Consider the following 13,337-nt stretch of genomic DNA (forward strand, 5'->3'; position numbering starts at 1 on the left):
GAAAGCAGACTGAAAATTATACATTAAAACAAATGACCACATGGTTGCTGATATATATCAGTGATCAAGATCAGTGAAAAAAATATTCAGAAAATCCTTATTTAAAGACCAGTTGAATAAACGTATAGGCAACTTATATACTTCAAGCTCTGCAACCCAACGTAAGGACAAATCTACTGATCATCTACTCTACTGCACACAGATTTGAGATCAGAGACACACACATACTAGTGCCGTGGAGGGTCCTGGCAGGAAACTCATCTGAATGCGTAGAGAAATAAACATTTTGAAACAATAAGTATAAAAGAAGTGAATGACAGCTGATGCTATACATCCTGACTCATGCACGTGACATGCACGTATTAATCTCAACACCGGTCATTACAGCTGTGCTGAAAAACCTCTACCAGACATTGTAAGAATTGCACAACAAACAGCTCACAAACTATGGTGGAAGCAACAACAAGCTGCCAACATTCTCAAAGCAATTTCAACAACACTGAAATATACTACAATTACATTACTATATTTTATTGTATTGTTATTTCTCCCAAATGTACCGCTACATTTTTATCAACCAAAACCACAATAAAAAATTGACCTGTCCAACCACCTTGGCAATATCATGGACGCTAATGGTTAGAAAACATTCTCCAAAATGCAGTGTTAATTTCATTCTCAGGTTTCAATCCACACCTAACTCTTATGATGACAAAATGAAGACTCCAAATCAGCAAGCAAACAACAAGTATGCTTTCTCACATCCACACAAGAACATTAGTGAATTGTGATGTTATTCAGCATGGAAGATGCACTTAAAGGTGAACAGTGTTTTCTTTTGATGCTTTCAGTGTACTTTTACCTATACTAGCTAATTAGGCAGTGACCACAAATGAATTACAGTATTAAATTGAATGAATTAAGTGTAAAAAAAGTTGAGAAATTAGCTTGAAAAAGACCAATAAAAGTTTTCACTAACAAACTGACAGTCTCTACAGTACCACTGATCAACTGTTATGTTTGATGCTTTTAGTATGGTATGGTTAACACTCATCATCTTTAAAAAATTATAGTTCGGTGGTTCTCAACCATATAATTTATTTAATGAAAGAAAAATAAATCTTGAAAACTACTTTATGGGAACTGGGAGAGTATCTAATGTTGTAAACTGTGGCCTTAGAGTCAAACAGATTGAGAAGCACTGAAACAATATGTGTAAATCAGGAGATTCACGTGTGTCCTGTATATTTGCAACTACTACTAAACAACAGCTGTATTAAGAACTAACTGCATGTTTTTTGTGCATTTCAAAAGACAGCGTACCTTCAATATCTCCTCCTGGGGCTGAGATTTTAGACATACATAAGTGTGCAGTGCCAATGACATCATTATGACTAGCACGATCCCTAAGAGAATGACAATGGGAAGGTATTCAAATTAATACTCTTAGATCAGAAATAAGGCAGTCCATATTAGTGTCAAAAACACAGAAACAATTGTATCTCACCAATCTAAAATACGTATTCTCATCCTTTCACACATGGATGGAAACTGGAGCAAGATAAACAGACTGTCAGTAAATGTGATGAAGGACTTGTTAAGTTGTTCTGTTGTGTGAGTGTACAGTATGTTCTTTACCCTGATGGGCAGAGTGAGGCACTGGTTCCACTGAGGGTTAGCACATTTCTCCAGAATCTTACTACTGATCTAAAGATATAATAAACATACATTAGAACACTATGCATCAAGCAATCTTTTAACTCTGTGAAATTTGACATATAAAACGACAGAAGATATTAAAACGGTTTGAAATAATATATAAAAAACAGTTAAAGGCAACATTATTACCCCAAGTTATGTTTAACAGAGCAAGGAAATTTTCACAAGTTTTCAGTATTTGCTTTTCTTCTGAAGAAAGTCGTTTAGTTTGGCTTGAATTTAAGCAGTTTTTACATTTTTGAAAATAATTTTCAGGGTCAATATTATTAGCCTAAAGATTTGTGTAATAAAGAACACAACTACCGTTGTCCAATGACTATGACAATGACTTAACTAACTTACCTAGGAAACCTTCATTGGATTTTAGGGATGTAACGATTCATTTGATTCGATACATTTCAGATACTAATCTCACGATCCACGATTTAGTCACAATTTTTTGACAAAATTATTTGAAACAACTTTAAGGTGAAGAGCCTTTACATTGTTTTCTTAAATGCTGCACTTTTTTTTGCAAAATATAATATATTTTTTGCCATAACCCAATGGCTATTTTAAAAACAAAATCTAGAAGTAAAGAAGACTCATTAATATAAACAAACTAAAACTGTGACTGTGCTGGGATTTTACATACTTTTTTTAAAGAAACATAAGCATATCTATGTTTTCTGGCATAAGCTAAGGTCTTTGCACATTTACAATGTCCCCTGCTGATATTATTAGCCTAAAGATTTGTGTGATAAAGAACAAACCACTGTTATCCAATTATAATTAACTAACTTACCTAGGAAACCTTCATTTGATTCATTCAATTTCGTAAGGTAAGTGGTTGCAAACTATTTATATGGGGTGAATTTAAACAAACAAATTTCATTAGTAATGTTCAGCTTAATTTGTTTGCTTAAATTCAGCACATATCAATTGTTTGCAACCGCTTACCTTAAACATTTTTGGTAAATCCAATGAAACTTTTTTTCAGTGTCAAGCCTTTAAATTGCATTTTAAGCTGAATCTTGCACAATAACTAATAAAATAATATGTACTGTTATTGTGGCACAAACAAATCGGTTATTACAAGTAATTTATTAAAACTTATATTTAAAAATGTGGGTAAACAGCACTTGGGAAATATTTTGTACATAATTAAATTCAGAGGAGGGCTAATAAATTTGCCTTGAACTTTATATGAAAAGTACACTTGAAACCATTTGGTAAAATATGAATCAGTGGAAATTTCTTTAACGAAATCAGCTCGATGTGTCAGGGCCTTTAGTATGTGAATTGGGCTTTATACTGTATGGTTAATACCTCACAATAAAGCTATAGTCACAAAGACAAAACTACCGTTTTTCCTGCAAAGTTGACCTCCACCAATGGATCCACCAGGTTCTTTCGATTAGTGTCAAAACCAAGGAAATGTTTGACATCGTCCATAAGAGCATCATCCACTATTCAAAGAGAAGAGGAGATTAACAGATGCAAGCAGAAACATAAACAGTGGTGTTTGACACTCACTCTGAGGAAGGTCTTCGGCTCTGTAGACTCTCAGAGTGAATGTGGCTCCTCTCAGGGTAAGACCAGCTGGTCTCAACAGATTTGCCTCTATGTCCTCCTTTTCCTCCACACCCTCTTTCTTATCCATCTTAAACACAGATTGCATTGTAAAGATCGCTTTGCAGTTCAGTGAAGTCTCAGTTCATTAACAATCTGAATTATATCTCCTTATCACTTACTGGAGGTTCATCTCCTGCGGCCAGCACAAACATGCTGACCTTCAAATAACCTCTGGCCCCTGCAGAAAGATCATCAGGGTCTGCCAGCAACAACCATTTTCTGAGAATAGCATGTCCTGTTCAGAATAGAAAAGACAGCGCTGAATATAAAAACACTGGGGGGCTTTCAGCTTCAGTTTTTAAGGCAACAAACGCGATTGAATCCTCAAAACAGACATGTTGGACTCAAAACAGTGTCCAGATCCAGATGCTTGTTTGTTCTGAGACACAATCAAAATGGTGCTTTTGAAAGAGTTCTTTACATCACATTATGAACATGTGTATGGCAAGCCATTTCACATGTAACCTACAAATTGTTCTAGTACTGTATGTAATGCCATGTTACTATTAACTATTTTTAGATACTAATACATGGTACAAGTCATTCATTCATTCATTTTCCTTCGGCTTAGTCCCTAATTTATCAGGGGTCGCCACAGCGAAATGAACCAACAACTAATCCGGCATATGGTTTACGCAGCGAAGGCCCTTCCAGCCGTAACCCAGTACTGGGAAACACCAATACACTCTCACATTCACACACACACTCATACACTATGGCCAATTTAGTTTATTCAATTCACTTACGGTGCTTATATAATGTATAGTGAATGTCTTTGGCGTGAGGGGAAAATCCACATGAACGCAGTGAGAACACGCAAACTCCACACAGAAAGGCCAACTGGACCAGCCGAGACTCGAACCAGCAACCTTCTTGCTGTGAGGTGACAGTGCTAACCAATGAACCACCATGCCGCTGATTTTTACAATAAGTAATACAGTAATAAGTAATACGTTTACAATAAGTGGTTAGCACTTTTGTCTCACAGCAAGAAGGTCGCTGGTTCGAGCCTCGGCTGGGTCAGTTGGCTTTTCTGTGTGGAGTTTGTATGTTCTCTCCGTGTGCGCATGGGTTTTCTTTGGGTGCTCCGGTTTTTCCCACAGTCCAAAGACATGCGCTATAGGTGAATTGGGTAAGCTAAATTGTCTGTAGTGTATGTGTGTGAATGAGAATGTATGGGTGTTTCCCAGTGATGGATTTTGCAGTGATGCAAAAAAACATATGCTGGATAAGATGTCGATTCATTTCGCTATAGGGACCCCGGATTTATAAAGGAACTAAGCCGAAAAGAAAATTAATTAATGAATTAAATAATAAAGTAAATAATAAATAAATACCACTATCTAATTACAAATATTATTAAATAAATAAACAAATAAATAAACAATTAAATAAATACTAATATCTAATGAACAAGTATTAGCATTTTATAACGTACTAGTAACTAAAGAAGAATAAACACTAGCATCCAAATAATATTTTTCAATGGAAAACATGGTAATATTGAAAATAGGTTCTAGTACCATAGATATATATAGTAAGGTTTTATAGAATAAAAGTAAAACTGGCTTGCCATACTATGTGGTCATAATGGACTTTAAACTTACGGTGTTCATTATAAACCATGCCAACATCCAGCTGAAAGACAAAACAAAGACACAAAATCAGCAGTATTATGAGCAAAGCCTGAAATAACAGACACATGTGTGCTGAAACTGAGATCAGACGAAAAAATGTGGCCAGTAAAAAAAATAAAAATAAAGAAGTCCTGGAAATGAGACGAAACCACCAAATGAAGACAGCGATTACGAAAATAAAAGAATAGAGGAAAGAAGAAAAATAACAAAAAAATAAAAGCAAATCTACCTTGAATTCTCCGATGACAGAGTCTTTCCGTAGTGATTTGGAATCAAACACCTAGGAAAGCACACAGACAATGTAACTGCAGGTTTGTGTTTAATAATAACAATAAAAAGCATTAATAGGAATAATACTATAACTTACGGTTATAAATATTGGCTCATCAAAAAGATCTGAAGGTTTCTCAAAGAAGTTTAGAAAAAAGCTCTGGAAGTAAAACACAATTATTGAGCTTTTTTACAAGTATTAATGAACATTTTTTCCACAAGTCAGAAGAAAAGCTACCTCATCAAAAAATGGATTATTGCCCTTTTTAATGCGGGTTCTCTTTGTCTGTCCTCCAACTGTGACCTTGACGACTGGTTTGATGTTGACACCAGGAAGCTGCCTTCCCTCAATGATACGCAGCCGGACCTAAAACAAGCATACAGTACTGTTAATTCATGCTTAGACTTCTGCAATCAAAGCCACTTAGAACTGCATTCTCTAACAATGTCATTATTAAACATCTTTAAACTCATCTTTGGATGATTGCATATGCTAAAATGTCTAAATCAATGGTTCCCAACTGATTTTTACATTAAATGGAAATCCGGCACATATTAAAATTGTTTCTGATACAAAAGTAATTACAATATACTTAAAATTAAGCACTAACTTTTTTATATCATTTTATAAAATTATATCATTTTATTTATATTATATTATTATATTACTTTGAAGTTATAATTACTGGCTGTTAATTGGTTTTATACTAATGTTAATAATAAAACAAAATGCTGAGATCTGCCTAATTTAGCATTAGTTTACTTTGAATTCTTTCTATAGGTTTTTATTATGTCTAACTATAGACTGAATTCAAAGTTTATTTATTTTTCTGCTTCGCAATAAAACTGAATAGATGCAGAAAACACATTATATTAAGAAAATATAACAACAAATATTAATAAAAATAAAATACATACATAAAAACAATTCATCCAAACTACACTAGATTAAATAGTATTATTACTAGACGTAGAAGAAGTAGTAGTAATAATAACAATAATAATAATAATAATAATAATAATTTTTTAAAAATACACACAAATATGCAAACATACAATGAATGAATGAATGAATGTGCTTTATATGTGCTCTAGCCAAAACACTTCAGCTTAACCTCTGGGTTATTCTTGGCTCTACACTACAATTCAACACGTACACCTTTGTTTTATTAACACACTCAATAGATTGTCTTGCCTAGAGAAAATAAACAAGTTCAATGCCAAAATAAACTCTTGACATTGTGCAGCACTTCCTATTACCACAAGATGGCACTGTTTTCAAATCAGAAGTATTAGGGGTGTCAAACTCAGCTCCTGGAGGGACGCAGCTCTCCAGTTTAGCTCTAACCCTTATTAAACACACATGCTCAAAATATCTGTCATTCAGGCTTGTTTGAATCCTACAGGTAAGAACTAAGTTTGACAAGTAAAAACAATGAGGACAGTACACTGAAAAATCTATTTACTCAATTCAAGTGTTTCTAAACTTTTTTTACATTTCTTTCTTCTGTTGAACACAAAGCAAGACATTCTGAGAAATATTGGATCCTAACAGCCATTGACATACTAGGAATGAAAAAAAACCTATTGAAGTCAATGACATTCACTTAGAAATCAGTAATCTAATTATATTGCCTTGTGCTAAATTAGACAATAACATGATTAAGGTGTTTACATGAAGGGAGACGCAATGGCGCAGTAGGTAGTGCTGTCGCCTCACAGCAAGAAGGTCGCTGGTTCAAGCCTCGGCTGGGTCAGTTGGCGTTTCTGAGTGGAGTTTGCATATTCTCCCTGCATTCACGTGGGTTTCAGGCTAAATTTTCCATAGTGTATGAGTGTGGGTGAGTGTGTGTGGACGTTTACCGCGGATGGGTTGTGGCTGGAAGGGCATCCGCTGCGTAAAAACATGTGCTGGATAAGTTGACGGTTCATTCCGCTGTGGTGACCCCAGATTAATAAAGGGACTAAGCCGAAAAGAAAATGAATGAATCAATGTTTACATGAGTTGCTTTATGACCGTTCCTTTCATGATTCCATTTTACATGTCGTATCATAGTTAGATTAACGTCATTACGTCACAATTTGATGCTAGCTTCCTTCGGTGTTTCACACAAAAACTCTGTGTTCATCATGGAACCATTGTTCGATTTTTGGCATTTCATTTGACATTTTGCAACAAGTTCAATTGCACTTCATTTCTCACACTGTGCACGCAAACAGACAACAGCGGATACATATTCTCAAGCAACAGGCCACCTCTGACATTTAATTTACTAACTTCATTAAACAAACTCAGAGGTACTTCATAATGTCCATCTCTTCCAGAATTCTGGCACCAAAAATTAAGCCACTCTCATTTGTTTGTCATCAAACGTGTGTGCCTCCAGACGCAACATGTAGCCAAAAGTACTACAAAAGGGTGATAGTTTAAGGTGTTTACATGTCTGTACTGTACTTCAATAATGCGACTAAAATAGGAATATACTCCACATGTCTTAATTTAATTTCTGTTTAGTTCAATTATTACTTTAGTCGGATTAAGGTAATCAAACATCAGTGTTTACATGGTCAACTCTTAATCAGAGTATTATCTAAATCATATTAAAATCGGGGTATTAGTGTCCATGTGAAGATTCCTTATTGTCTGCTGGTTCAAAACATTTTCTTTTGTGTTCAACAGAAGAAATAAATTTAAACAGGTTAAGATTGAGATTAGAGAATTTTCATTTTTGTGTGAACTATCCCTTTAAACTGCTAAAGTAGACAGATAATCATGTGATACCTTTAATCAGGGAGCCATATATGAAACCATATTACAATGTTTAGATCTATAAATAAGTCATGCTAGCATTTGGTTGGGCCACACAGACACAAAAAAATGTTATTTGATGAAAAAGAGTAATATTTCCAGGCGACTACAGAAATATATTCATGACAAAGCAAATTGTGGATTCATTCTGAGACTTGTACGTCTACATAAAATCAAACCTGGAGGTCCTGGGCTTTGTCGGACAGGGGGGATTTGTTGCTGTGGCGTTTCTTTTTCTTTAGGCCCTGGTTAAAGTTCGGTGGAGCCTTTTTGGGTGGTGCTGTAGGGGCCCCGATGTCCTGCCCCTGGGGTCCTGGAACAGGTTCAGGCTCCTCCACCACCTCCATCATCAGCATGCTCTCAGTGTCATCCTCGCCCATAGTGTCCAATGAGAAAACTGCACATGTACACAAGTAAGATATATCGCATTGCAGAAATGTGATGTCATACTAGGGCTGCTCGATTCTGCTTAAAAATCAAGATCACGATTCTGTAGATTTAAAATAAAGGTTAATATGGGAAGGCTATTATTTTTGTTATTCCCCAGGAATATGGAAAAACAATAATAATAGTATTAGGCACATGTGTAGGTCTACTGTTGGTTAAAATGTTACATTTTGTTTAGACTTTGAATGGTGGACTTGAATAGACTTTAAATTTGTCCTGGTTGCTAATGCACAGTAAAGTGATGACATCAGAAGACAACTATTCATAAATCTAAAGTTGAGTTATTGTGTTTATGACATATGCTTGCAATCTGTCATTGACAACATTATTAGACCATTTTTTCACTGGTAAAATGAGGCATTTGTCATTATCAGAGTCCCTCTAATACTTAACATTGTATAAGCTACAGTAGTTATATTGATGCTGTTAAACATTTATTTTCATGCACAACACTTTGTGTTCGCTATGAAAGAAAAATATATATGCAAATGCTTGTTGTAATCATAACTGTAAAATATGATATGATTATTTAAATTATGTGCGCACTTTCAGTTTCACTTTCACTGCAGAGTGCGGTTCATGTCATGGCTGCCTTCACTTTGCGAAAAAGCAAACATACACGCAAATCAAACTTCCCGCCAGCTCTCATATGATCGCTTTGTGCAACAAACTTAACATTATTTACAGCTTTATTACCAGTAATTCACAGCCTTTGTAGGTTCTGTTCACTAAAATAGACATCATTCACGTACATGCGTCCTCTCGGTAGTAAACAAACAGTGAGTTAGCTCATGTGTCATTTCGCGGCCGCGAATACATCATTACATTAATACAGAAATGACCCTTTCAACACAATTTGGAGGTGTCCACGTTGCTGAGCAACACATATAAAACAATGTGAAAACTTGTGTGACCTCCTTTATGCTTCTCCCAAACTTAAAAATATAATTGGCTGAATTGTAGAGATGCTGGATTAAGATCGTTTGGGGCATCGAATCAACATTGTGATTTTTTAATCGTGCAGCCCTATGTCACACCAATGCAGCACTTAGGAGCCATTCACGCTGAATGTTTCTTTGCCTCTGTCAGGTTAACATCAAACAAAACAGTTGTCATGCCAACTTGCATCTGTAAACAGATGATCATGATATTTGCCCCACCTTTAAGCTCTTCTGATTGGTCCACTGCTTTGGAACTGACGTGGATGAGCAGTGATAGTTTAAATTCTTTTAACTTGACATTATACTTTAAAAAAAGTTGCGCTCATGTGAAAAACACACAGAAATACAGAGTAAAAATAATGCATTGGTATTGAAAAACACATGATGTTTCAATGGCCTCTTAGTTCTAAAAGGGGTCATAAACTGAGAAAACTAAAACTTAGGCATCCTTGTTTGACAAATTTGGAACTCAAAACTTTCTCGTTAGCCTAAAATAGCTAAAACTGATACCAATCTGTGACCATGACAGGCTGTGGAATGTGTGCGTTTATTATGTAACACTGTGGCTTAACACCACCTCCACAGAAGATCAATGGCAAGATTTTTAGAAAGACAATATACTGGATGTGATATTAATGTCACACTAGCACACATTGGCTAACTGTTTTTATTACAGATCAGTTGATATGTACTGAGTGTTTATGTGTCTTTAATCATTACACGGGCTGCCTATGAAGGATGTAGAGTGTTCAACATGCATGCAAAAGTTTACATTTTTGCAAAACTATCCCTTTAAACTGCTGGAGTAGAGAGTGTTAATTGTGTGATACCTTTAATCAGAGGGTCAATACTATAACAAGCAATATGAAACCATATTACAATGTATAGATGTGTACATATGTCATGATATAAAGCGGTCCCAATAGCTTTATAATTATTTAAAATGTTTAAATATGCAAAGATTTTAGCCAATCATAACAATGAACTATCTATATATCCATTTTTATGTCAAAATCTTGATCACAATAGAAGCGGACCACAGGGATCAGTAAAAAATAAAACAGAAAAAAATGCCATTCATGACCCCTTTAAATCTACACAGTTGATGAATGTGTGAAAAAACTACAGTACTGCATGTTTGAAGCAATACTACAGCTGACCTGTGACTGTGTCCAGCTCCACCGGTGTGTGCTGGGCTTCTGGCTGTGGAGGAGGCTGAAAGATGGGCGTCATCCCTGGAGGAGGGATGTAGGAGACCTGCAGGGTTATTGTGGCCTGGCAGAGAGAATACAGATTGAAGATTTTTTTTGAACATTAGTCAGAAAGACTGAAGAGCACAAGATCTGCAATGATGCAACAACAATGAAAAAATCTGCAATAAATTCCTGCTTGATCTTTTCACTGTTGCAATCCTAATATGGATGAAGTACTTTTTGTTTTATCAGTCTGTTGCTAGATTTGGCTTCCTTAAAACATTTATTTTTCATTTAAATATTAAATGTTTTCTTTTTTTTTTTTTAAGAAATCAATATTTCTGTTCAGCAAAGGCACATTAAATTGATGAAACCTTACATTTTAAAAGAAAAAAAGATACATAAAATATATTTTTTAATAAAAAAAAAACAGATTTCAGTATCGATAACAATAAGAAATGCACCAAATCAGCATTTTTTAAATATTTCTTAAACTAATACTGACACATTAATGATTAACACATTTTCTATAATTAATTAATCATTTTATTATTTTAAATTGCAATTGTACACAATATTAGTGCTTTTAAAATACCTTTCAACTAATACACCCTAAATAAAGCTGCTTTCATTGTTCTCTGTTTATTTTTTTGTAACATTTGGCATTTGTTAAATGACAAAATCACTTGATTTATTTTGAAATGCTTATCAAAGTGCAAAATGAAGATTTATATGTTTTACGAGGGTTGAAAAATCAAAGTTGCATGATGAAGTTGTTTTGTGAGATTAGAGCGGTGTCAGGGTGATACCTTATAATGTACTTTCCTAAAATTATTTCCGGACTCAGCTATTTCAAGAGTACACGGATGCAGAAGAGCTAAGAAAACCAGCTCCACCTTTCCCTCTCCTTCTTTTCACTCTCCATCATCCAACGTCAACCTACAAAACCACACACAATTCCAGGAAGTGGCACTGTGTTGTGTAAGAAATAGCCATATAGTATTTCTTTGAAATGCCTTTCTTAAATTACATATGGGAAAAAGGTGATGTGAAATTAAGATTCTTTTACAGAGAGAGAAAAATAGACTGTGGAGAACATGAAGGTGGGACCTTTCAAGAGAAGTCACTCAGTGTTTGTAATGAATCAGGGCAGCTGTTTTAGAGATCCAAAAACATTGTACTTGAATGAGGGAATTCTGAAAACCACTCAAAAGATTATTTGTCATACTTAAGTTTAGATCATGTATTATAAATTTGCAACAAAATTAGACATGAGCTGCAACAAAAATGTTGTTACTTATGCTTAAATAGGGTTAAAAATGGACCAGCCCATGCACATGTGCATACTAACAACAGCTACAGTAACAAAATGACTTCATCGATAGACTGTATTAATTACTTTTTTATATAATTATTTTTTTAGGGGTTTTTCACCTTTATTCTGAAAAGGGCAGTAGAGATTGCCGACAGGAAAGTATTGGGAGCAGAGAGAGGGGAAGGGTCGGCAATGGACCTCTAACTGGGAATTGAACTCGTGTCTCCGTGAGTACTATGGTGCTACATGTAGGTGCACTTAACCACTAGGCTATTGGCGCCGACCATTAATTACTTTTTAAAGCTGTTTTGGTTCCAGAAACCTGAGAATGCATCCTTTGTATGAAGTATTTCAAGCTTTTGGATGCACAAGCTTATTGCATGAATTTTGTTATAAAATATGATCTTTTTATAAGCAAGGAATAATTGACAATGGGTCTTTGATTTTTTAGAAGAATAATACACAACCCAGGTCGTGGTGCAAAGTGGAATGGCATTTACATCTCGGGTGTTTGTTATGTTCTAATATTTAACAGACCATATTCAATGTACTATGATTTCCACAACTAAAGACACTGTACTTTAACAGTTAAAACCTTTAGAGCTGTGAAAAAATTGAGATTTTTAAAATGCATCACTATTCTCTCATGTATGGATTCTGAGCTTAGTTTTTAAGTGCTGTAAGTTTTACACAGCCATACTCTACTTGCATCCAATTCCTTACAAATACCACCAAAGGTTTAAGTGAATTACAAGGCATAGTGTGCTGTGGTTACATTAATCTCCTGACATAAAAGCCAAATTATATGACTGAGCCTAATTAACAAATACTCTTCCTCGTGATCTTTTGAGTTTACAGTTAAAAACTAACCCTGAGCATCAATTGCTGTTAAAAACCAAGCTAAAAATCGATTCAAGAGAGAACAGCGATGCATTTTGGAAATCTCAGAATCTATCCAAAATCAATTTTTTTAAAAATTTTGCCACAGCTTTAGTTCAGAGTTTTGTCCTCTAATGAAATGTAATGTAATGTAATTTGTTATTATATAGCGCATTTATCGCGTATGGCCATACACCCAAAGCGCTTCACAATCAAGAGGGAAGTCTCTCCTCACTACCACCAGTATGCAGCATCCACTTGGATGATGCGTTTGCAGCCACAGGACAACGGCGCCAGTGCGCTCACCACACACCAGATATAGGTGGAGTGGAGTAACAGTGACAGAGCAAATTCAGTGGATGGGGATGATTGGGAGGCCATGATGGTAAGGGCCGATGGAAGGTTTTTGGCCAGGACACCTGGCCATTTTTAATGACCACAGAGAGTCAGGACCTCGGTTTAACGTCTCATCCGAAAGACAGGTTCACAATGTAACCCGTAATAATGGGTTCA

General features: G+C 35.2%; 1 protein-coding gene across 4 annotated transcripts in view; it reads right to left on the reverse strand.

The window, feature by feature from the left end:
* dysf (dysferlin, limb girdle muscular dystrophy 2B (autosomal recessive)) overlaps positions 1-13,337 on the reverse strand; it is a 145,939-nt gene that overhangs the window by 116,878 nt on the left and 15,724 nt on the right. For 3 of the 4 annotated variants that reach the window (XM_056461356.1, XM_056461355.1, XM_056461358.1), the window contains exons 5-17: positions 10,598-10,712; positions 8,229-8,446; positions 5,479-5,607; positions 5,338-5,400; positions 5,200-5,250; positions 4,941-4,971; positions 3,453-3,568; positions 3,235-3,361; positions 3,064-3,167; positions 1,639-1,707; positions 1,508-1,551; positions 1,324-1,406; positions 229-261 (exon numbers count right to left, since the gene is read on the reverse strand). In XM_056461356.1, coding sequence (XP_056317331.1) covers positions 229-261; positions 1,324-1,406; positions 1,508-1,551; positions 1,639-1,707; positions 3,064-3,167; positions 3,235-3,361; positions 3,453-3,568; positions 4,941-4,971; positions 5,200-5,250; positions 5,338-5,400; positions 5,479-5,607; positions 8,229-8,446; positions 10,598-10,712 — 1,183 coding nt within the window. The remainder of the gene's footprint in view (positions 1-228; positions 262-1,323; positions 1,407-1,507; positions 1,552-1,638; positions 1,708-3,063; positions 3,168-3,234; positions 3,362-3,452; positions 3,569-4,940; positions 4,972-5,199; positions 5,251-5,337; positions 5,401-5,478; positions 5,608-8,228; positions 8,447-10,597; positions 10,713-13,337) is intronic. The other variant, XM_056461357.1, reaches the window with a different exon arrangement.

This window comes from Danio aesculapii, chromosome 7 (assembly GCF_903798145.1).
Source record: "Danio aesculapii chromosome 7, fDanAes4.1, whole genome shotgun sequence".
Taxonomy (NCBI): Eukaryota; Metazoa; Chordata; class Actinopteri; order Cypriniformes; family Danionidae; genus Danio; species Danio aesculapii.